General features: G+C 27.7%; 1 protein-coding gene across 1 annotated transcript in view; it reads right to left on the bottom strand.

Moving 5' to 3' along the window:
* Positions 1-444: 444 nt before the first annotated feature.
* The window catches only part of LOC119610470 (tyrosine-protein phosphatase Lar), a gene marked incomplete at its 5' end in the record, with an annotated part of 63,858 nt that continues 39,615 nt past the window's right edge, over positions 445-24,687 (bottom strand). Inside the window, 5 exons of the mRNA XM_037965697.1 lie at positions 445-3,889; positions 3,967-4,272; positions 5,889-5,999; positions 6,099-9,434; positions 10,374-10,513. Of these exons, the coding sequence (XP_037821625.1) occupies positions 3,821-3,889; positions 3,967-4,272; positions 5,889-5,999; positions 6,099-9,434; positions 10,374-10,513 (3,962 nt within the window). The remainder of the gene's footprint in view (positions 3,890-3,966; positions 4,273-5,888; positions 6,000-6,098; positions 9,435-10,373; positions 10,514-24,687) is intronic.

A 24,687-nucleotide genomic window follows, 5' to 3' on the forward strand; every position in this document is an offset into this window, starting at 1 on the left:
AACAGAACTAGAACAGAACTAGAACAGAACTAGAACAGAACTAGAACAGAACTAGAACAGAACTAGAACAGAACTAGAACAGAACTAGAACAGAACTAGAACAGAACTAGAACAGAACTAGAACAGAACTAGACTAGAACAGAACTAGAACAGAACTAGAAACTAGAACAGAACTAGAACAGCAGAACTAGACTAGAATAGACTGAACTAGAACTGCGACTAGAACTGAACTAGAACTGAACTAGAACTGAACTAGAACTGAACTAGAACTGAACTAGAACTGAACTAGAACTGAACTAGAACTGAAGTAGAACTGAAGTAGAACTGAACTAGAACTGAACTAGAACTGAACTAGAACTGAACTAGAACTGAACTAGAACTGAACTAGAACTGAACTAGAACTGAGCTAGAACTGAACTAGAACTGAACTTGATCTTAACTAGAACTGAACAAGAACTTTAATAGAACTAGAATAGAACTAGAATTAACTAGAACTGAAATAGAACTCAGCTTGGAATCAAGCCGTGTACTATGAAAGTTATAAAAATAAAAATATTAAAAGAAAAACAGAAATTTATTTAATTCGTTTAAAACTTTAATCGTTAGAAAGCAATTTACAAAAATATACAAAGTAAGTATTAAATACAAACATAAAATTAAACATTAACTTAAATTAAACACAAATTATAAGGCAGTTTAATGACAAATATAATTTTAAAAAATGTCTGTAATTAAACAAAAATAAACTTAATTTAAACAAAATAAGGCCGCTTAATAAAACTTAAGTTAAACAAAGTTTAAGTTATATAAACATATTTACAAGGAATGTTTAATGTAGCAGTTACTTACTCGATACCAAGAAAGTAATTTAAAATACTTTAGGGGTGGGAAAAGGGGTAAAATGGAATTTATATTTGTTAAGTTTTGGATTGATTATGTTAATACAGACTAGATTTTTAGTTATATGTATGGAATCACTTGATGTTTGAATATAATATTGAGTTTTTTAAGACTTAAACTCGGTTTAACTTAAGTTTAAGTTTTTATTATAACTAAAGTTTAATTTACAAAGAAAATTACAAAGAAAACTAATTTAAATAAAAGATTTTATAAATCAAATTTGGTTAAAATGGACGCAATTAAGTTGTCAATAGAAAATTGAAACAAAAATTTGCAAAAACATTTGTTGTAATGAAATAAAATGGACGTTAAAAGTTAAAAATAAAAATAAATATAAAAGAAAGTAATAAAAAGGAATTTAACAAAAATAAATTTTATTTAAAAAGAACAAATTTAAATAGCTGCCTTAAAAGAGATTCTTTTGTAAATAAAATTATATATATATATTTTTTTTATAAATATAAGTACTTGACTTAGCAATTGTTTAAAAAAAATGGAATATTTTAGCGAATACTACGCGAACTTTATCAGTTTGTATATTGAATATTGATTTAATTTAAAAATTAATATATTTTTGTTACTTAAAACTAAAATTTTGTTTGTTTTTCAAAGGGATTTTTTTAAGTTTGAAAATAAAATAAATGTTTATATATAAAGTTTTATTAGTTTTATTAATATTTAATATATTTTTTTTAAGGTTTTTGTTCACTTTAATTATAATTAATGCATAAACAGTCTTTTTTAGTTCACAATAACTTAAAAGACGGCTAAAATTTAAAATAAATTTAAATTTTAGTTTTAATTATAACAGTTTTTTATTTGTTTTCTTGTTTTTCAATTAAATCTAAGGGAAATTATAAAGTTAGAGATGAAGTGGAATGGGAGGGAGTTCTTAAAAATTAATGATAATAAAGAAGCAAGAAAATGCTTGAAATGTTTGTTTTTGATTTTTTTCTTTTTAAATTGTTATTATTTTCTTAATGTTATAACAGTTACACAAGCTATTATAACAGTTATAAAAGTGTTCTAATAATAAAATATAAAAGCTATAAGTTTTATTATTTGTTTAATGAAATTAAAGCAGAAATATTATAAAATTTTCAAATATTTGTTAGTAAAACTTTGTTGTATAACAGTTTTGTAAATATTTTAAGATTTTTTTTTTAAATTTACTATATAACTTGTTTGAAGTACGTTTATATAGTTATAAGTGTTATATTTTAAAACACTTAAATAAATGCTCATTTCTTTATGATAATTATAACAGTTATATTAAAAATTTAAATTTTTGTAAAAAATTTCTTCTTTTTTTCCACTTTAATGCTTTAAACAGTGTCAGCAGTTTATTTAAGATATTTATAACAGTTTTAATAACTATTATAAACCCTAATTATACTTAAAAAGTTTTAGCCATATAAAATTATAAGCACTTTTTCAAATTTATTGCTTATAACACTTTACTAAGAATATTTAAAGAAATTATAACAGTTTTCTTAACAGTTATAAGCCAAAGCTATACAACCAATACTTGTCTTTAGAAATAACTACTAATCAATATATATGTATAACACATTTATATACTAAAGCTTTAAAAATGTTTATATTTCTTCTTTTTAACTGTTATACTTTTTTATTTTTGTTTAAATTGGTCGATTTTAAAAACTATTTTCAAAAATTTTTAAAAGATTTTCAAATGCATTAAACTCCAATTAAGCATTATTGATAATTATAACAGTTAGTAAAACTGTTATATAACCAAACAAACGCTTTAAAAGTGTTCACTTTTCAGTTTTATAGTTTTAGACATATTTTTAAGGGAATTTTTAGAAATTAGAACAGTTTATTTAACTGTTATACACCTGCACTGCTCTAACAACATTTGGCTTTAAAAATAACTACTAAAATAATTAATAATAAATATGTATAACACATTTATATGCCAAAATGTTTGTAATGTTTATATATTTTACTTTTTAACTGTTATACTTTTCAATTATTGCTTTAAATCGTTCGATATTAAAAATATAATCTACTTTTTAAATATTTTTTAAAAGTATTAAACTTCACGAAGCATTTTCATTAATTATAACAGTTTGAAAAACTGTTATACCAGCAAAACATACATTAAAAGTTTAATTTTTCAGTTTCAAAAGTTTTTAATAGATTTCCATGAGAATTTTTAAAAATTATAACAGTTTTCTCAACTGTTATACAACTGAGTCATACATAATGAACACTTTTATAACATAATTTATATTTATTTAACTTTCATTATTTATAAAAGTTTTAAATTTTCATAATTTTTGAAAAGTTTGCAATTTTTAATGTCTCAACTGTTATACAAAGTTTATCTCTCTTAAAATCGTTAAATTTTAAAATTTTTTAATATTTTTTTAAAAAACTTTCAAATATTAAAATCTATAAAGCATTTTAACTAATTATAACAGTTTATAAAACTGTTATAACAGCAACACTTAGCATTTCTTCAGAAACAAATTATTTATAAATTCTAAAGCAAATATAACAGTGATATAAGTCATTTTAAATCAGTTTTTAAATTGTTATATAATACCAGAAACGTCCTTATTACAGCTACATAATTTTATAACAGTTTTCATAACTGTTATACAAACAAATAAACTTCAAACTTCCACAAATTTTTAAACTGCTTTACACTTAAATATTTCTTATATACTTATAACACTTTTATAACTGTTATACTACTTGCTTAATAACTGTTATATTCTTTGCTAATACGAAACAAAATGCAAATTTTTATGCGTTTTATTTCTTCAACTTTGTTAAACTATAATTAATATATTACTGCATTTTTTCGCGTAAAACCAAAAATATCTTCCTTTTGTTATAAATCATGTATCATTTAATGAACAAACTGTTATACAGTTGTTATAAAATTAAACTAATTGGTATAATTATCAAATGAACCCAAATATTCCAAAGCAGCACGATAACAAAAATGATATTGATCCTAAAAAGATACAAAAAAAAGACATTTTAATACAAAAAAAATTTCAAAAGTTTTCAATGACCCAAAACAATAATTACCTCTGTTTGCACCATAGCTGGCCGTTGAGCACGTAAAATTCTTACTGTTTGGAATACATCCAAAACACCCTCATATTGCATGCGTTCCAAAACAATACTCAGCGTTATGAATACACCCGTACGACCCACACCAGCACTACAGTGCACTGTAATGGGACCATCTTGACCAAATTGTTCTTTTGTCTTATGCACTTGTCCAATGAAATCAATGAAGCCTTCACCCGATTTGGGTACACCCTGTTCGGGCCAATCGATAAATTGAAATTGTCGTACGGTACGTGAAGAGCCATCACGTGCATCGGTTACCTAAATGGATAAAAATACACAGAGAAAATAATATAAAATAATTTGTTTAACATATACGATTAATATTATTTATTATATTGTCCTTGTCAATGTTGTTGTTGTTATTGTTGTTGCTGTGTTCGTTATCGGTTGCTGTAGACATTTGGTACCTCAAACATAAAGTGGGCTTATGGTTCGTTTGGTGTTTGAATGGTTAACAGACTTTAGTCTTTAAACAAGATATTAGGGATGTCTAAGATGTCTAAGTTTAAGATTACAAATTAATCTATATTCCAGGCCATGGACTAGATTATAGCCCACACTATAGACTATGCTATAGCTTAAACTAAAGACCAGACTAAAGACTTTACTATAGTCAAGTCTATAGCCAATACTATATTATAGTCCACACTATAGACTTGACTATAGTCTAGACTATAGACTTGACTATAGTCCAGACTATAGACTAGACTATAGTCCAGACTATAGACTAGACTATAGTCCAGACTATAGACTAGACTATAGTCCAGACTATAGACTAGACTATAGTCCAGACTATAGACTAGACTATAGTCCAGACTATAGACTAGACTATAGTCCAGACTATAGACTAGACTATAGTCCAAACTATATGCTTGATTATTGTCCAGACTATAGATTAGACTTTAGTCCAGGCTATAGTCCAGCCTATAGACTGGACTATAGACTTGACTATATTTCAGACTATAGGCTAGACTATAGTTCAGACTACAGATTAGACTATAGATTAGACTATAGTCCATACTATAGACTGGACTATACTACAGACTATATACTTGACTATACTTCAGACTATAGACTCGACTATACTCCAGACTATAGACTATAATCTAGACAGTAGACTATACTATAGTCCATAGTGTAGACTTGATTATAGTTCAGACTATAGGCAATACTATAATCCAGACTATAGACTAGATTATAGTCTAGACTATAGACTAGATTGTAGTCCAGACTATAGACTTGATTATAGTCCAGACTATATACTAGACTATAGTCCCTACTAAAGACTAGACTATAGTCCAGACTATAGACTAGTTCATAGTCCAGACTATAGAGTAGACTATAGTCCAGACTATAGAAGAGAGTATTGACTTGTCAAATATCTATAGTATAGATACTTTTGAAAAGATATTAGCGATGTCTAGACTATATTGTAGTTCAGACGATAGATAAGAATACAGATCCGATATAGTCCACACTATTGACTAGTTTAAAGCCTAAACGAATGACCAGACTAAAGATTAGACTATAGTCAAGTCTATAGCCTAGACTATAGTCCAGACCATAGTCCATACTATAGATTAGACTTTAGTCCAGACTATAGACAAGACTCTAGTCCAAACTATAGACTTGACTATAGACTATACGAGAGTATAGACTTGTCAATAGTCTATAGTATATATTACACGATAGACTCGATAGTCTAGACTGTAGTCTAGACAATAGTCCAAATTATAGATTTGTTGACTTTGTCGGCACAAAATTTCAGGGTTCAACTTTTATATTTCCAAAATTCCAAACACTTCAAAAACCACCACCCTACTATGAGCATATGCATGCTTATAATGGACATTGTACTTGGTTGGTTAACTTACCTTGAATTCACGTAATTTATATTGTGGCATATTGTATTCAGCAATGGGATCAACAACATAATATTGATAACGTACAGAACGTTCATGGGGCCAATATTGATAGCATTTTTCCTAAAATAAGGATAAAATATGAAAAATTTAATTATTAAAAAATTTATGTTTAAAATGTTTTAACAAACCGAAAAATATTTAATATTCTCCACTACTTACCCTTCCCATTTCCTTGAGCTTTGTCAACATCACCACAATCGTTGAGTTGTGTTCCCACAACATACGCCAGAAATCTTCAGCGGTATCTTGTAAAGGACCTTGAGCCGCTATATAAGCCGAACGATAACGATAACCTTCAATAAAACTGGCATTAATATAATCACTGCCTTCGATGCCGTGTATGGGAGTCAAATAGACACGAGTCGATTCATAGGGTAAAATGTGGACCAAGCGATTTTTATGCTTGTTGCAGGGTAAATTAGCCGTAACGAATTTGGAAGAGTCCACCTTAACATTGGATAATTTCTTAAATTCTATTTCCATTCCGGTGATATTTTCTCCAGGTTCAGTGGTCAATAGTTTCTGCAAATGGGTATGAAGATTACGAGCGGGTACCTCAGTATGACCGCAAATAATGGCTTCCAATATGGCATCGTGTATAAAGATATATTGATCTTCGGTTTGGACCATATAGTTGCGTTGAGCTCGAAGACAAGTGACATGACCATAAATATCAACAATCTTTTCATGTTTCATTCGTTCCAACATCGAATCTATAACAATATAGCAACCGGTACGTCCCACACCAGCTGAGCAGTGTACCACTACGGGACCAGAATCGGGAGGAGTAAGAGCTCTACATCTGCGCAAGAACTGCAAGAAGGGGGCTGGATGATCGGGTACACCATGATCGGGCCAGGCAGTAAATTGCAATTGCTTAATTTCACGTCGTTCATTAAAACCTTGTCTAACGACTTGGAAGGTTCGTATACTATAAGTAGATAGTTCCTGGGTTTCCGTGATGGTTACAAACATTTGTCCATATGTTTCGGTGCCACGAGTAGGCCAATATTGATCACATTTAATACGTGTTCTCTCCTCTAAACGTGTCATCATAACAATAGTTGTGGTCTTCAGTTCCCAACACATTCTCCAAAAATCAGCTATAGTTTCCTGCAAGGGTCCCTGAGTAGCTACATAAGCATTATGCTTGCGATAGCCATCACAGTAATTGGCATTAATATAATCCGAACCCACTACCCCATCCATAAGCGGCAGTATAACACGTGAATGATCATAGGCAGTTACATTGGCATAACGATTCTTGGGTTTGTTATATTCATAATTGGAATTATCCCAGGTGAATTGTTGTCCGGGTTCAATGCTTTCGTATTCCTGAGAGAATTTCTGATTGTCATTCGCTTTGAGGCGTTCTACATGATTCGAAAACTCCGAGATGGGTATAGGTGGGTGTGAAATCATGCCGGGGGTTTGGAAGTTCAAACGTCTCATATCTACCGGATCGCTAGGTGTGGGTCCAGCACCTAAATCGGCTGCCATTAAAGGTCTAGTAACAGCTGCCTGATCTGGTGTCTTGCAAGGTTGTCTCTTACGCTTGATTATGTAGATAATAATAAAAGTGGTGACAAGTATTAAAGCTGCCAAGGCCGGTAAGACCACCCATAACATGCCGGGTTCATCCTTATTGCGGTTAACCGAAACTTCAGGTTCTGATGGCCAGTTAGGATCAGGTCTGTGAGGCCTTTCGCCTGGAGGAGCTTCACGCATGTCCAATGATAAAAATTCCGAAAAGGGTGATGAGGTATACAAGTGCTTCTGAGGTGTATCGACAACAGCTCTAACAAAAATACGATAACGCTTGTCACGTTCCAATTTGCGATTGGTGAAATTATGATAATCATCTCCCGAACCCAAATGGAAGGTAAAGGGTATAGATCTCTGAGGAAATTTGGCGGCTATATAAGGAGCATTAGGCCGTTCAGGTTTATTGCGTCCTGGCAATAGATCCTCCGTTAAGAACTGATCTGGATTCTTGTGTAAATTGGATTTATCCTCCGGCACTACCACCAAATAATAATGTGATATAGGACCATATTCTTCCGAAGCTTGTGGTAAAATAACTAAAATCTCTTCACCATTTACAACACCATAGAAATCTGGCTTAACCATAGGTTGTGGAGCAGCCATTTGTGTCGTAACCGTTATCTTAGTGGGTGGTCTATAGGAATAATCCGAAGGTAAAGCACTTACATTGACATTATAGGTGGTAAAGGGACTCAGTTCATTGATGGTGTGCGTCTTAACATAAGCCTTCAGAATAATTTCTCTTCTCTGTACAATCTGTGTTTGTGAGAAACCCTGTGAGTCGACAAACACCTTCATGGCATCATAGGAAATTTTGTAGTTAATGGGATTCAATCTTATGGGGGGAGACCAGGATAAAGTCATGGAATGTGTAGTAACATCATGGGCTCTCAAATTTAAGGGCACATCTTCGGGCTTGATTTTCACCGTAACTTTCTCACTTAAGCGACCCAAACCATTTTTAAATCTAGCCGCTATAGCTACGGCATATTGGGCAAACTTTTCTAAATTCACCAAATCGGCTGATTCTGTTAAGCCTACAGTCTTTGTTTGCCATTCATCTAAATCCTCCACTGCGGTCATGGTATAGAAAATCTTATAACCCAATAATTTACCCCTTGAAGGCACTGGTTCCCACCATATTTCCGCCGTCTGTTCGGAAGTAGCTACGGCTTGTACTGACATAGGAGCGCGACCCATATCTCTTTCGGTTTCAACCAAAATCTTTTCACTAAAAGGTCCAGCTCCTTGTTTAGTATAAGCACGCACGCGGAATATGTATTCAGTGTTCTCTTCCAGATTAGTAAACACAGCCTTGCGTAAAGTCATATTGCGTTCCGAGCCCAAACCATGATCGATTTTCTTATGGAATTGTACATCATAGCGTGTGATAATACCATTACGATGTTCCCGTATGGGTGGCTCCCAAGTAACACACACTACATCGGGTGTCTGGAAGCGTACGGTGATATTGGATGGTGGTCCTCCGGGTACACCTTCGGGTGTTTGGAAATTCTTCACAGTTTCCTGACCAATACCTATGTGATTACTACCCGCAACTCTGAATTCATATTCCACTCCACGTTCGAGATCCTTAAAGGGTTTTTTCGTTTCATGTGGACCCATTAACATTTCCTTGAGTGGCTGATCTTTTATACCCCATCTTAGACGATAGCCTCTTAGTTCTCCATACGTTTGTGCCGGTCTTTCCCATTCTAGCTCAATTGATACCGTAGGATCACGTTCCATTATTTTCAAACTGACTGTAGGTCTTACGGGTACACCACCAGGAGTTTTTACTATAACAGCAGGACTACGATCACCATCACCTTTGCGTGTAAGAGCGGCGACTTGTATGGAGTATTTAGTATCGGGTTGTAGACCGGAAACATTGTATTCGAGAGCATCTACCACATCGTATTTCAGAGGTTCATTTAAGAAACCCTTACCCTGGAAGCAAAGAGGTAGTGTTAAATGATCGATGGTCAAGATTATATATAAACCAGATGGGTCGACATTAAATTGGTCGAAAGTCCAAATTATAGACAAAATGATTATCCTGAATCTATTCTAGCCGATTGTCTAGACAATAGACTGGTCGATAGCATAGACTGTAGACAAATCGATAGTCCAGACTATACAGAAGTCGACAATAAACTAGTCGATAATGCAGACTATAGGCTAGTCTATAGTCCAGACTATATACTAGTCGATAGTGCAGACTATAGACTAGTCGATAGTCCAGACTATAGACTAGTCGATAGTCCAGACTATAGACTAGTCGATAGTCCAGACTATAGACTAGTCGATAGTCCAGACTATAGACTAGTCGATAGTCCAGACTATAGACTAGTCGATAGTCCAGACTATAGACTAGTCGATAGTCCAGTCTATAGACTAATCGATAGTCCAGACTATAGACTAGTCGATAGTCCAGTCTATAGACTAGTTGATAGTCCAGACTATAGACTAGTCGATAGTCCAGACTATAGACTAGTCGATAGTCCAGACTATAGACTAGTCGATAGTCCAGACTATAGACTAGTCGATAGTCCAGACTATAGACTAGTCGATAGTCCAGACTATAGACTAGTCGATAGTCTGGACTATAGACCTTTCGATAGTCCAGACTATAGACCTTTCGATAGTCCAGACTATAGACTAGTCGATAGTACAGACTATAGACTAGTCGATAGTCCATACTATACACTAGTCTATAGTCCAGAGTAAAGACTAGTCGATAGTCCATACTATAGACTAGTCTATAGTCCATACTATAGTTTAGTCGAGGGTCCAGACGATTGTCTCAACTATAGACAGGTTGTATATGTGAATCAAGATATATAGAGAAGGAATCTTGTCTTGTAATGGAGATCATGTCAAACTTACCTCATCTCTTACTTCCTGAACATGTATGTGATAGCCACGTATAATACCATTACGATCTTTTTCTAGCGGAGGTTTCCAGGTAACATGAATTGAAGTCGAATTTAATGGAGTAGCCTTAACTTCTTGAGGATCTCCAGGCACTAAACGATGAAAGTGGGAAATAAAAACTATTAGTTTTCTACACAATAACTAAACGAAAAGACAATTAAATATAAAAAAGCCTTAAGTCCATAAAATACTTAATTTAAAAATACCTAAATTTTATAAAAATAAATCCTTAATAAGTATATTTCAAAATATATATCAATAAGCTAAGACAAAGGGAAACTACATACATAGAAATACTTAATTATTTTTTATGATATAGATTTTTTATATAGGATTTTAAATAACTTATAAAATCTAGTTTATAAAACTTAAAAAGTTTTAATTACAAAACAAAACATTATCACATCACACAAAAATAAGATTTGATGCAAATTTTCATAAAAAAATTGGGGGCAAAAGTTTAAAAAAAATATTTTGGTTTTTTTTTTTTTTTATTGTTGGAGGGAGAAAAATTCAAAAATATCTGGTTTGTTTAAGGTCTATTAAAAAAAGCATTCAAAAATCATTTTTAAAAAATTATGGTATTTTTTATGCAAAAATCATTTGTTTGTCAAAGTAAATTTTCAAAAAATATTTATCAAAAGTTATGATTTTTCTTGGATTGTTGTTTTTTTATAGAATGGAAAAAAGAGAAAAATTTTTTAAAAAATGTTTAGTTAAAAATTCTTAATTATATAAAGAATTTTCTAAAAAATATTAAAATATATCTTAGTTTTAAATATCTTTGTTATAATATAAATATTTCTTTAAAATTAAGACAAATATTTATGCAAAATATATATAAAAAAAAGTTATACTAGGATTAATAAAAGAAAAGAAATTAAATACTTATTTTAAATCTAAAAATCAGCAAAATTTTTTTAACAAAAGGAATCTCAGATCTATTGTGGAAGTAAATTTTTGATCTTTTGGTAAAGAGTTTTGAAGATGAATGTTTAACGTTTCAGTTAAGAAAACTTAAGATCGATCGTTGATCTTTTGGAGAAGTAAACTTGGGGCAAATCGAGGATCTTTTAGATTTTTATGGAAACTTGAAACTTGTGACACATTGTAGATCATTTGGAGATGGAATGTAGAAAGCGATCGCAGATCTTTTGAAGAACTGAATGTGAGACTGATCGAAGATCTTTTGCAACTTGAAGCCGAAAAACAAAATTTGAGACAAATTATAAATCCTTTTAATAAGGACACTTGAAACCGATCATACATCTTCTGGAGAAGAAAACTTGAGGCGGATTGCAGATCTATTGAAGAAGAAAATTTGAGACTAATATTTTGTTTGTTTGTTAAAAAAGACTTGAAACTGAACGCTGATCCTTTGAACAAATAAGCTCGGCGTCAATCGTAAAATCTTAAGAAGAATCATATATCTTCAGATGAAGAAAATTTGAGATTAAGTATAGATCCTCCGGAGAAGAAAACTTATGATCGATTACAGATCTTTTGGGAGAAAGAAATTTGAAACCGAGAGTAGATCTTTTGGAGAAGAAAAATTGAGACTGATCGCAGATCTATTTTGTTCGTTTGTAAAAGGATACTTGAAACTGATCGTTGATCCTTTGGACAAATAAGCTCGTGATCAATAAAGAAAACTTGAGATTAAGTATAGATCCTCCCAAGAAGTAAACTTATGATCGTTTACAAATCTTTTGGAGTAAGAAATTTGAAACCAAGTATAGATCTTTTGGAGAAGAAAATTTGAGATCGATCGTAGATCTTTTAGAGAAGAACCTCGATCGTAGATCTCTTGGAAAAGAAAACTCGAAACTCATTGTATATGTTATAGAAATTTTTGTGAAACAGATCGTGATTCTTTTGGAAGAGGAAACTTGCAGTAGTTTTAAGTTTTATTGAAAAGAAAATTTTAAACCAATAAAATAACTTTTGACGAAGAAAACTTAAGACCGATTTTAGATCGTTTGGGGAATAAATCATGAGATCGATCGTAGAACATTTGGAGAAGAACCCATGAAACAAATTGTAGATATTTTAGAGAAAAAAAACTTGATAGTAAATGAAGATCTGTTGGAGAAGAAATCTACAGATCGATCGGTGCTCGATCTCTTAGAAACGAACTTTGGACGAAAAGATCATGAAAACCTCAGACCGATCGCAGTTATTTTGGAAAAGAAAAATTGAAACGAATTGTATATCATTTGGAGAAGGAAACTTGAGATAAAAAAGCAAACTTGAGAACGATCGAATATCTACTGAAGAAAATTTCAGATCGATTGCAGATATTTGCAAGAAGTTGTGTATGTTATTGAGATCAACCGCAAATCTTTTGAAAGATAATATTACACATGATTCACAGATCTTTTGTTGAAGGTAACATAAAACCGATCGTGGATCATTTTAAAAAGAAAATGTTATACTAAACTTGAGATCAATCATTTGTAATTTAGGGAAGGAAACTGAAGACGAATAGTAGAACTTCTGAAAAGTTAAATATGAACCGATCGCGGATCTTTTGGTACACAACAAAGATCTTGAAGATCACCTTTTAGAGAGGCATACATTGACTATTGATTGATCCTTTAAAGAATGAAATTTGAGATTATTTGTAGATCTACTGAAAAATAGTTATAATAGAAGTGATTTTTAACAATTGTCACTTTACTGGTCCTTAGTAAATGATGAAGTAGTGTGTTTAAAAATTTTGCTGATTTTTTCTTAATTTACACAAAAAAACTTTTTGTAACGAAATTTCTAAAATCAAAAACAAAAACAACTAAAAAATCATGCTATATATTAAAAATATATATCTTTTTTCAAAAAACACATCTAATTTTCATATTCTTTTAGCAAAAAATACTCACTGTTTTTCACTACATTTATAATATTTTTTATTTTGTTTAAAAAAATTTTTATATTTGCAAAAAATTATGTAAAATTTTTTGTTTCAAAAACCATTATTCATCCATGTTATTAAATATTGTTTTTTTTGGGGGGGTTGGGGATTGCGTTCAAAAATTTATATATTTTGTTGTTTATTTTATAGTTTTAGTTAAAAAGAGTTCATTTGTTAAAAAAAACATCCAGTTACAAGTACATTTACAAAAACATACACACACAAAATTCAAAAAAACGTGTGCAATTTTTTGTTTAATTTTTTTTTGTTTGTTAAAAGAGTGCGAGTGTGACCAAAAAAGATATAAAAAAGAACAAATATTTAGAGATTAAAATTTGTTATAAATATAGTTTAATGTTTAAGAAAAGAAAACAAATTATAAGGAACAAGTTGGCACACTCGCTGGGTTTGTAAAAAGAGTTTTGGAGGGGTGTTTTAAACAAAAAAATAGGATTTTAGAAAAAATTTTAAATTAAATTGGCAACTGTTTTGGTTTCTTAATCAAATGTTAAGGAAAATATTAAATGAAGCACCAAATTTTTGTGGAAAACTATGTTAGAGACTTAAGGTTTTTAAGGGGGTAAGAGATAAACTTAGTTTAACTTAGGTTTTCATAAACTTAGGATATTATAAATAGCTTAAGTCTAAAAGTAGGCAATACTTTTAATAAGTATGCTTATAAACTAATATATGAAATTATGTTTAGATAAACTTAGTCTAGTCTATAGTATAGTCTATAGTCTAGTCTATAGTCTAGTCTAGTCTAGTCTATAGTCTAGTCTATAGTCTAGTCTATAGTCTAGTCTATAGTCTAGTCTATAGTCTAGTCTATAGTCTAGTCTATAGTCTAGTCTATAGTCTAGTCTATAGTCTAGTCTATAGTCTAGTCTATAGTCTAGTCTATAGTCTAGTCTATAGTCTAGTCCATAGTCTAGTATATAGTCTAGTCTATAGTCTAGTCTATAGTCTAGTCTATAGTCTAGTCTAGTCTATAGTCTAGTCTATAGTCTAGTCTATAGTCCAGTCTATAGTCTAGTCTATAGTCTAGTCTATACTCTAGGCTATAGTCTAGTCTATTGTCTAGTCTATAGTCTAGTCTATAGTCTAGTCTATAGTCTAGTCTATAGTCTAGTCTATAGTCTAGTCTATAGTCTAGTCTATAGTCTAGTCTATAGTCTAGTCTATAGTCTAGTCTATAGTCTAGTCTATAGTCTAGTCTATAGTCTAGTCTATAGTCTAGTCTATAGTCTAGTCTATAGTCTAGTCTATAGTCTAGTCTATAGTCTAGTCTATAGTCTAGTCTATAGTCTAGTCTATAGTCTAGTCTATAGTCTAGTCTATGGTCTAGTCTATAGTCTAGTCTATAGTCTAGTCTATAGTCTAGTCTATAGTCTAGTCTATGGTCTAGTCTATGGTCTAGCCTACAGTCTAGTCTATAGTCTAGCCTATAGTCTAGCCTATAGTCTAGTCTATAGTCTAGTCTATAGTCTAGTCTATAGTCTAGTCTATAGTCTAGTCTATAGTCTAGTCTATAGTCTAGTCTATAGTCTAGTCTATAGTCTAGTCTATAGTCTAGTCTATAGTCTAGTCTATAGTCTAGTCTATAGTCTAGTCTATAGTCTAGTCTATAGTCTAGTCTATAGTCTAGTCTATAGTCTAGTCTATAGTCTAGTCTATAGTCTAGTCTATAGTCTAGTCTATAGTCTAGTCTATAGTCTAGTCTATAGTCTAGTCTATAGTCTAGTCTATAGTCTAGTCTATAGTCTAGTCTATAGTCTAGTCTATAGTCTAGTCTATAGTCTAGTATAGTCTAGTCTATAGTCTAGTCTATAGTCTAGTCTATAGTCTAGTCTATAGTCTAGTCTATAGTCTAGTATAGTCTAGTCTATAGTCTAGTCTATAGTCTAGTCTATAGTCTAGTCTATAGTCTAGTCTATAGTCTAGTCTATAGTCTAGTCTATAGTCTAGTCTATAGTCTAGTCTATAGTCTAGTCTATAGTCTAGTCTATAGTCTAGTCTATAGTCTAGTCTATAGTCTAGTCTATAGTCTAGTCTTTATATTCCATTTTTTAATTATCCTGAAAGTATGCAATAATTTTTATAATATTACTTACTAAAATAAATATGCAGTAATTTATGGGAAACTTACATCCTACAAGTAGGCTACATTTTTAGAATTTTGCTTATAATATGCAATTCTAAAAATTTATTTTTTAAAACTTATTTGTCTCACTCTTTTATTAATAAAAATAATTGCATTTTTTTAATTTGTATTTCCTGTCTTTATTTCCATTTTATTATATCTCTCTCACCCTCAGTTTAAACTTTATATTTTTGTAATTAATTTACAAACAAAACAAAACCATAACCTTCTTTTATTTGCAAAATAATAATAAAACAATGATAAAATATTTTCAATAAAAGAATTTTTAATTATGCATATAATAATGACCAAAAAGCCTTATCCTTTTAGTACTTTTTGTTTCTCATACATTTACTCATCATCTTTTTGACATTAACTTAACATATACATCTTAATTATATTTTAACACATACACACACACATCTTTACACTATAAAAGTATATACACCTATGTACATACATATATAGTATGTAAATAATTAACAACAACAAATAATCAACTTTATACATATTTAATTATTTCTTTTTGCTGCTGTTGTTGTAATAATAAAATACATATTCTGTCTGCCTAAATGTATGCAAGACAATAATGAATAGTACTGACTTATACAATTATATTATACATTACATATAAGTTATGAAAAAAGTTTTTTTTTTGCTATAACTTGTCTTCTGTAATACATTTTTTCGTTTTAACAGTAACTTTTTCTATAGCTTTATATAATAATAACTCTTTGCTACAGAAAAAAATTAATGAGCAGAAAGTCTCTCACACACACGACACACAATTTTTTCGTTGATTTCTTTAATAATTTTGATGAGCAGGCGAAAGATGTGTATGTATGTATGTTTATAAAACAAGAGTAAATTATAATAAAAAGAAATCCGTGCTGAATTATTCTGTCAAATGGAAATGTTAATATCACATGACACTGAGAGAAATAGGATCATATCATAACTAACAATTAGTCTAGACAAAAACCTTTAAAACAAAAAGAAGAACAACATCTAGCCACGAATCATTAAAGAACTACGAAAATCTTTTTAGAGAAGAAAAGAAGAATCTTAAATTGAAATAAATCTGTGATCATTTGGAGCAGGGATTTTAAAGCAGAGGCCTAGATCATATTAGAGAAGATCAGGGATCAATATATTGTTGTTTTGGGCAAGCAACTAACAACTTTGATCGGTGATCTTTTCATTAGACTCTGATCGGTAATATTTTCATAAGATTTTTGTCTATAAATCCGTATTTTCCGTAATAATCCAAATTTTTATTAAAATTTAAAAATTCACTAAAAATACAATTTTTCACCAAAAATTCAAAATTTCACCAAAAATTAAAAATTTTACCAAAAATTCATAATTTAATTAAAAATTTTATTTTCCACTAAAAATTCAATTTTTTACTAAAAATCCGAAATTTTACTAAAAATCTAATTTTTCACCAAAAATTCAATTTTTTACTAAAAATTCAATTTTTTACCAAAAATTTAATTTTTCACCAAAAATTCAAAATTTTATTTTCCACTAAAAATCAGAAATTTTTCTAAAAATCGAATTTTTCACCAAAAATTCAATTTTTCATCAAAAATTCAAAATTTCACTAAAAATTTAATTTTTCACTAAAAATCCAAAGTTTCACTGAATATCAAAAATTAAACTAAGAATAAAAAATTTCTTTAAAAATTCAAAGTTTCACTAAAAAGCTTTTTACTAAAAAATCCATATCCCCAGATGTCGCTCAAAAGCTAAAAAAATATCATTTCTTTTCACTTTTTTCAGTGTATTTTATTTTCACCAGAATTTATTTTTCTTTCCATTTTGTCACAAAAATAACCCTGAGAGTTGAAAGGTGGAAAATAAAGAACGAAAACCTGTTGGTTATAACATTTTTATATATGTATATAAAATTCAAACAGAAAAATACATTTATGAAATATGACCGTTTTATTATGTAAAACAAAATGTCACGAATTCACACCAGATATAGACAACTTATATTAGAATGGTTCCAGTTTAATAAAGAGAAAAACGATTTGAATATTCTAAAGTATCATCATTAATTGTCATTTCTTCAATGTTAGAAGTTAAGAAAGTGGAATATTTTTAATGAAAACAGCTTGAAAGCTTTCAGGATTTCTCTTCCAAATTGGTTCCCTTCTAATGCATGCCTGCATACAATTCATTATCTATAGAATGTCATTGAATTTTCATAGATACAAGCATACAATTTCAATGTATTCTTTTTTATACAATTTTGTATATAATGCAAACATTGACATTTGTTTGAAGTTTAAATGTATATAAAGAGCAAAGAGCGCTACTTAAAAAGGAGCAAAAAGAAAGCTTACAAAGCATCAAAAGAAAGTTTAAAATTAAGCTTTAGTATTATTTTTAAAATGTGGAAACAGTTAAAAGTTATGACATTTTATTAAAGCTTTTATTAAAAATAAAGCTTTTAAGTTAGTCTAAATAAAAAAATAAAAGCTTTCGTTATATTAGGTTAGACACTTTTAAAGCTTTTAATAAATTTTAATTAAATTACATAACATAATAAGTTATACTCTTAAAGCTTTCAATAATTTTGTAAAGAAAGCTTTAAAGCTTAGTTATTTAAAATAAAAGCTTATTTATTTAAAATAATAGCTTTAAAGCTTATTTAAAATAAAACTTTAAAGCTTATTTAAAATAAAAGCTTTAAAGCTTATTTAAAATAAAAGCTTTAAAGCTTATTTAAAATAAAAGCTTTAAGCTTATTTAATATAAAAGCTTTAAAGCATATTTAAAATAAAAGCTTTAAAGCTTATTTAAAATAAAAGCTTTAAAGCTTATTTATTTAAAATAAAAGCTTTAAAGCTTATATATTTAAAATAAAAGCTTTAAAGCTTATTTAAAATAAAAGCTTTAAAGCTTATTTAAAATAAAAGCTTATTTAATATAAAAGCTTTAAAGCTTATTTAAAATAAAAGCTTTAAAGCTTATTTAAAGTAATAGCTTTAAAGCTTATTTATTTAAAATAAAAGCTTTAAAGCTTATTTATTTAAAATAAAATCTTTAAAGCTTATTTATTTAAAATAAAAGCTTTAAAGCTTATTTATTTAAAATAAAAGCTTTAAAGCTTATTTATTTAAAATAAAAGCTTTCTGTTTAATAGTAAACTTAAGTAAAAGCTTTCAATTCCAAAAGCTTTTAGTTATCATGATTACGTAGCTTAAGAACTATATGTTGTAATACCAACTAAAGCTTTTCTTTTCTATACAAATCCTTAAAACTTTATCCATATTTCACCTTTAAACCACGTCCCTGCTGCTTTCGGTCCTGTGCTTTGTGTATGTTTTCTACATGTGTCATTATTTCTCACATTGTCTATTGTATGGTTGACATATACAATTGACATACAGTTTTGTTCAAACTGATTATCATGAAAATTTTGTGAAAGCACATCATTAAATCTCATATATATATACATATAATACATTGTATATTGAATTTTTTATATGCTTTTTTATGCTTTCATAAAAACCATGTTAAAATAAAGATTTTTTGACAGCAACAAAACAAAAAAGCTTCAAATTCAATTTGATGAATAATACTTTTTTTACCAAAAATAATTCTGGTCAGTTTTTCCCCCGGAATTTATATGATTTCATAATTATAATGTTTATATTGTAAACTTTTTTGGTGTAAAATTTCAAACTAAAAATGTATAATTATGTCATTTAGCTTTTGACATTTGTTTTTGTTTTTGCATTTTTTTTAATTAAATGTAGTAGTTTTTTGTTTGATTAATGACAAACTAATTAATATTTAATTAATTAGTAGAAAAACTGTTATACATTTTATAACAAATATGTTGACACTAAAAGCTTTTAATCATTTAATTAGTTTTTTTATGTAAAACGGGGTTATTTGTATTTATTTGTAAAATTACTTTAAAAAAACTAAAATTTATTTAAGCTTTTAAAAATAAGCTTAAATAAAACGAATGTAAAGTTAAAATTAGAAGTCATTTTAAAGTTTAAAAACGTTTAAAATTTTATATACATTGTGATTAAATTAACATTTTATTAAAAGCTTTTTATAAAAGCATTTGTTATTAAAAGCTTTTTAAAAAAGCTTTTGTTATTAAAAGCTTTTTATAAAACTATTTAATTTTTAGAAGTTTTTTAGAAACTTTAAATAAAAGCTTTAAATAAAAGATTTTACTATCAGAAGCTCTTTAAAAAAGCTTCTTTTATATTAATAGCAAAAGCTTTTTTAAAACGATTTTAATCACATAAAAAAAATATAATAATAATAAAATGTTATTTTTATAAAAAAAATTTAAAAATAAAAGCTTTTTTATAAAAATCTCTTTTTATTATTAAAATCTTTTAATAAAAGTTTTAAGTATTATAAACTTTTAATAAAAGATTTGAATCGAATATTATACCTTAGATGCTTTACAAAAAGCTTTTTTACAAAAAAGATTTTAATAATAAAAGCTTTTTTACAAAAAAGATTTTAATAATAAAAGCTTTTTTACAAAAAAGATATTAATAATAAAAGCTTTTCCACAAAAAAGATTTTAATAATAAAAGCTTCTTACAAAAATATTTTAATAATAAAAGCTTTCTTACAAAAATGTTTTTAAAGTCTTTTTTTAAAGCTTAAAAAAAGACTAATAATAAAAACTTTTTAAATTTTTCAATTTTCAAAGCTTTTTTATTATATTTTTTAAAAAGTTTTTAATAATAAAAGCTTTTTTACAAAAATATTTCAATAATAAAAGCTTTTAAAAAAAGATTTTAACAAAAAAGCTTTTTTATAAAGAGTTTTTAATTATCAAAGCTCTTTTATTAACAGCTTTTAATAAACATCTTTTTGTATTAGGAGCTTTTAGTAAAATCATTAAAGCATTAAAAGCACAACACACGATATTATATGCTTTTAATGAAAGCTCTTATTTTACACGCGTTTAATAAAAGCTTTTAGTAGAAAATTTTACAAATTCAACTCTTATTAAAAGCTTTTATAGTTATAAGTTTTTTATATTGGTTTTTACTATTAAGCCTTAAATAAAAGCTTTTAGTAATACAAGCTTTAAATGAATGCTTTATAACACAAGCTTTAGTAATTCGATGCTTTTAATGAAAGCTTTTAAGAAATATATACCTATATTTAGATATACAAAAAAAAAAATACAAAATTTTATTATTATAACTTTTTTATTAACAATTTTATTATACAATACTTAAGAAAGCTGAATTCGTCACTTTTTATTTGAAAAGCTTTTAAAAGTTTTTGTATATAAATATCTTTGAAAATCCTATTAAATGTCTTTTAAAAGCTTGAAATACAAAATATGTTTATTTTACAAATATTTACATAAGCTTTTAAAATGTCTATGTCATTTGAAGACCTTAATACAAATGTTAAAAGCTTTCTATTGTTCCTTATAGTTTTTAACAGCTTAGGTAAACTAAAAATCTTGTAAAAAGTTTAATTTTCCAACACATTTCTTTAAGAATTAACAATTTCTTTTACTAACTAGTGCCTCTACCCTTGATAAATTAATTTTCTTCTTTTATTATTTATCAAGCTTTCTAAGTACTCATTATATACTTATATTTATAAACAAAAAGCTTGTTCTAAGCAACCAATAATACCTCAAGTAGATTTTATTTTTTTCTCTATCATCAACAACTTGAAACCCTGCATGCTTCTCTTCTTCTACGGCTTCTTAAACAAAAATAATTTCGAAATTAATTTTTCTCTTCCTTAAAAAAAAAACGCAACTACAAGTATAAAATTTTTCAACTTTTCATTATAATAAATGTTACAATTATAAGAAGTGGCGTTTTTCTACACACATACTTATGCCAACACACTCACACTTTATATTTTTCACAGAGTCACACACTTGCATTTTAGAATTTAATTCTTTATTTTCATTGTTTATTTTCAAGTATATAATGTACATAAAGGTGAGTGTAGGTGCATATAAACAAAGTATATAATGCATATGTATTTACATATACATACATACATATATATTTATAAACAGTAAATAACAATTTAAAAAGAGTAAAGTGCACTTAACATTGTGTGTTTTGTGTTTTATCAAGAACTTAAGCTAAAGTTTCACGTTAAGCTTTTGTTTTGTTGAGTTTTATGAGGAAAAAAAAAGAAAGGAAGGAAAGTAAAATAAAAGAACAGCAGCATAATTTTAGGCGAAGGCCAGACTATGAAAAACATACTTAAGACAAAACATTGTTCAAAACAAAAGTATGAAATTAATCTAAAGTTAAAGAAAAGTAACAAGGTATTTTTCATTTGTAAAAGCTTAAGCAAATTTTCTGGGTATTTATATTTATATGAAGGGGTTTGATAAAGTTTAAATTTTTAGGGATTTTTTTAAAAACTTTAAAATAAATCAAAGAAGTTTGTTATAGTTAAGGATTTTTATATTTTAAAATATAAAAGCTTTTTATTTTTTAGCATACAAAAGCCAATATGTGAAATGAATAAAATTTCGTTGGTTTCACAGCAGTTTTTAATTGTATTTAGAAGCTTTTAATAAAAGCTTTTAGTATCAGAAACTTTATATAAAAACTTTTAGTATGAGAAGCTTTATATAAAAGCTTTTAGTATGAGAAGCTTTATATAAAAGCTTTTAGTATGAGAAGCTTTATATAAAAGCTTTTAGTATGAGAAGTTTTAATAAAAGCTCTTAGTAAGAGACGCTTTAAATAAAAGCTTTTAGTATGAGAAGCTGTAAATAAAAGCTTTTAGTATGAGAAGCTTTAAATAAAAGCTTTTATTATGAGAAGTTTTAAAAAAAGCTCTTAGTATGATTAGTTTTAATAAACGCTTTTTGTATAAAAAGTTTTAATAAAAACTTTTTAAATAAAAAGCTTTAACAAAAGCTTTTATTATTATATGATTTATGAGAAGCTTTAAATAAAAGCTTTTATTATGAGAAGTTTTAAAAAAAGCTCTTAGTATGATTAGTTTTAATAAAAGCTTTTTGTATAAAAAGTTTTAATAAAAACTTTTTAAATAAAAAGCTTTAACAAAAGCTTTTATTATTATATGATTTTAATTAAAATTCTTAACAAAAGCTTTTAATAAAGCTTTAGAAGTTTATTTTATGATAAGTTCTCATAAAAACGCTTTGTATGACAAGTTTTAATAAAAGCTTTTATTATTAGCAAATTTCAATTAAAGCTTTTAATAAAGCTACAAAAGTTTATTTTACAATAAGCTCTAATAAAAGCTTTCTGTATGACAAGTTGTAATAAAAACTTTTATTGTTATAAGATTTTAATTAATATTGTAAAGAAAAGCTACAGAAATTTATTTTAAATGTTAGAAGCTTTTATTAAAAGCCTAGTTTTAGTAGCTTTTAATCAAAGCTCGTAGTATTAAAAGCTCTAAGTGTTAAAAGATTGTAATAAAAGCTCTTAGTATTAAAAGCCTTTAAAGCTTTTAATAATAGCTCTTAATATTAAAAGCTTTTAATAATAGCTTTTTGTATTTAAAGCTCTTAATAAAAGCTTAAAAAAAACTTTTTTATATATAAGCTACAAATCAAGGTTTCAGTATTATAAGCTTTTAGTTGTTTTTATTATTAAAAGCTTTTAATAAAACTTTTATTGTTTGTAGCTTTTAATTCAAGCGTTTTTTAAAGCTTTCCTTATTGGGAGTTTTTACTAAGAGCTTTTCTTATTACCAAAAGCTTTTACTTAAAACTTTTTATAATAAGTTTTTATAAAGTTTATTATTAGAGCTTTATGTTTAACATGTTGACGTTGTTCATATTCAAACAAAAGCTCTACATGTTTTCTAAGTTAAACATAACTTAATATTAAAAGCTTTTAATAAAAGCTCTTGTTTTAATTATAAGTTACGAATAAAGTTTTCTTTATTATAAGCTTTACGGAAGATTTTATTAGTAGCTTTTATTATAAAAAGCTCTTATTACTAAAAGCTTTCATTATAAGCTTTCATTATAAGCTTTAAATTCAAGCGGTTTTTTGAGTTTTTATTATAAGGAGTTTTTACCACAAGCTTTTCCTATTACTTAAAGCTTTCATTACAAACTTCTTATAATAAGTTTATATGATATTTATTATTATCATTTGAGCTTTTTGTCGTCAACAAAGGTAATAGTTTCTTTTTATGTTTCTAGTAGTAAATAATGGGTTTAAAGCTTTTTTATATATTGATTTCTATTGCAAATAAAACATTCTAATATTGATTTGCTTGAAAATTTTCACAAGATTTCTTAAAGCTTTTTCATTTTTAGCTAAGCTTAATATATTAGTTATATTTGCCTGTATAAACACTTTTAATAATTTGCCTTTTTTTGTAGCAATAAGCTGAAAAAAAGATACATCTTTAGATAAAATTAACAAGTATGTACTTCAATACATGTTATACACTTAAAATAGAAAAAAGAGCAAATATACGGAAAAGACAGACTGTCAGATGAACAGCTAGTTTTTTTTAGACACAAGTATACATTTATAGCAACAGATAAGATCGAAATAATAGCACTGTTTTTATATCAGATAAAAGAAAAATTATTTTAAAAGCTTTGCCCCTAAAAGTAGGCTTTAATTATATAACTCACTGTTGTTATATATGTTGTAAAGGCAGTTGCAGTCTGTCACTCATTCATTCATACATTTTAAGTGCCATATATTCAACACAATTATTGTGATGAAGTGTATCTAAATATAGCAACAAAAATTAAAAAAAAGAGTGCATCAACATTTTATTTGTATATTCAAACAAAAGTACATCATATATAAATCTTAAAATGTCATTCAAATCATATACTGTTTGAAAAGTACATGTCTGTCTATTCATACTATACTGTTGACACTCACTTTAAAGTGCATCATGCAGTTTTTTAAATCATTTTTTTTTTTGCTCGTTTTAGCTAAAGTTTTGTTTTATGTTTATATTTGCTATGACGTATTTGTTTGCGTGTGTAGGTTAGTAGTTAAATTTTACTAGAATATATAAAAAAAGCTTTTTCGAAAAGTTGTCTAAAACAACTTTTTCAACTGCCTTCTTAACTCATGTTTTTTTCAAATGATAATTTTTATTTGCGTAGTTGTTTTTTCAACATCCTTTCCTTTCTTCTGTTAAAATAACTCTTAGACATCTCTAAAAAAAAGCTTCTATTAACAAGAGCCAAGTATTTGTATAATATCGTC

Source organism: Lucilia sericata, unplaced genomic scaffold (assembly GCF_015586225.1).
Source record: "Lucilia sericata isolate MDLA Ls3-8-SP2 unplaced genomic scaffold, ASM1558622v1 Contig001206F_arrow, whole genome shotgun sequence".
NCBI classification, from domain to species: Eukaryota; Metazoa; Arthropoda; class Insecta; order Diptera; family Calliphoridae; genus Lucilia; species Lucilia sericata.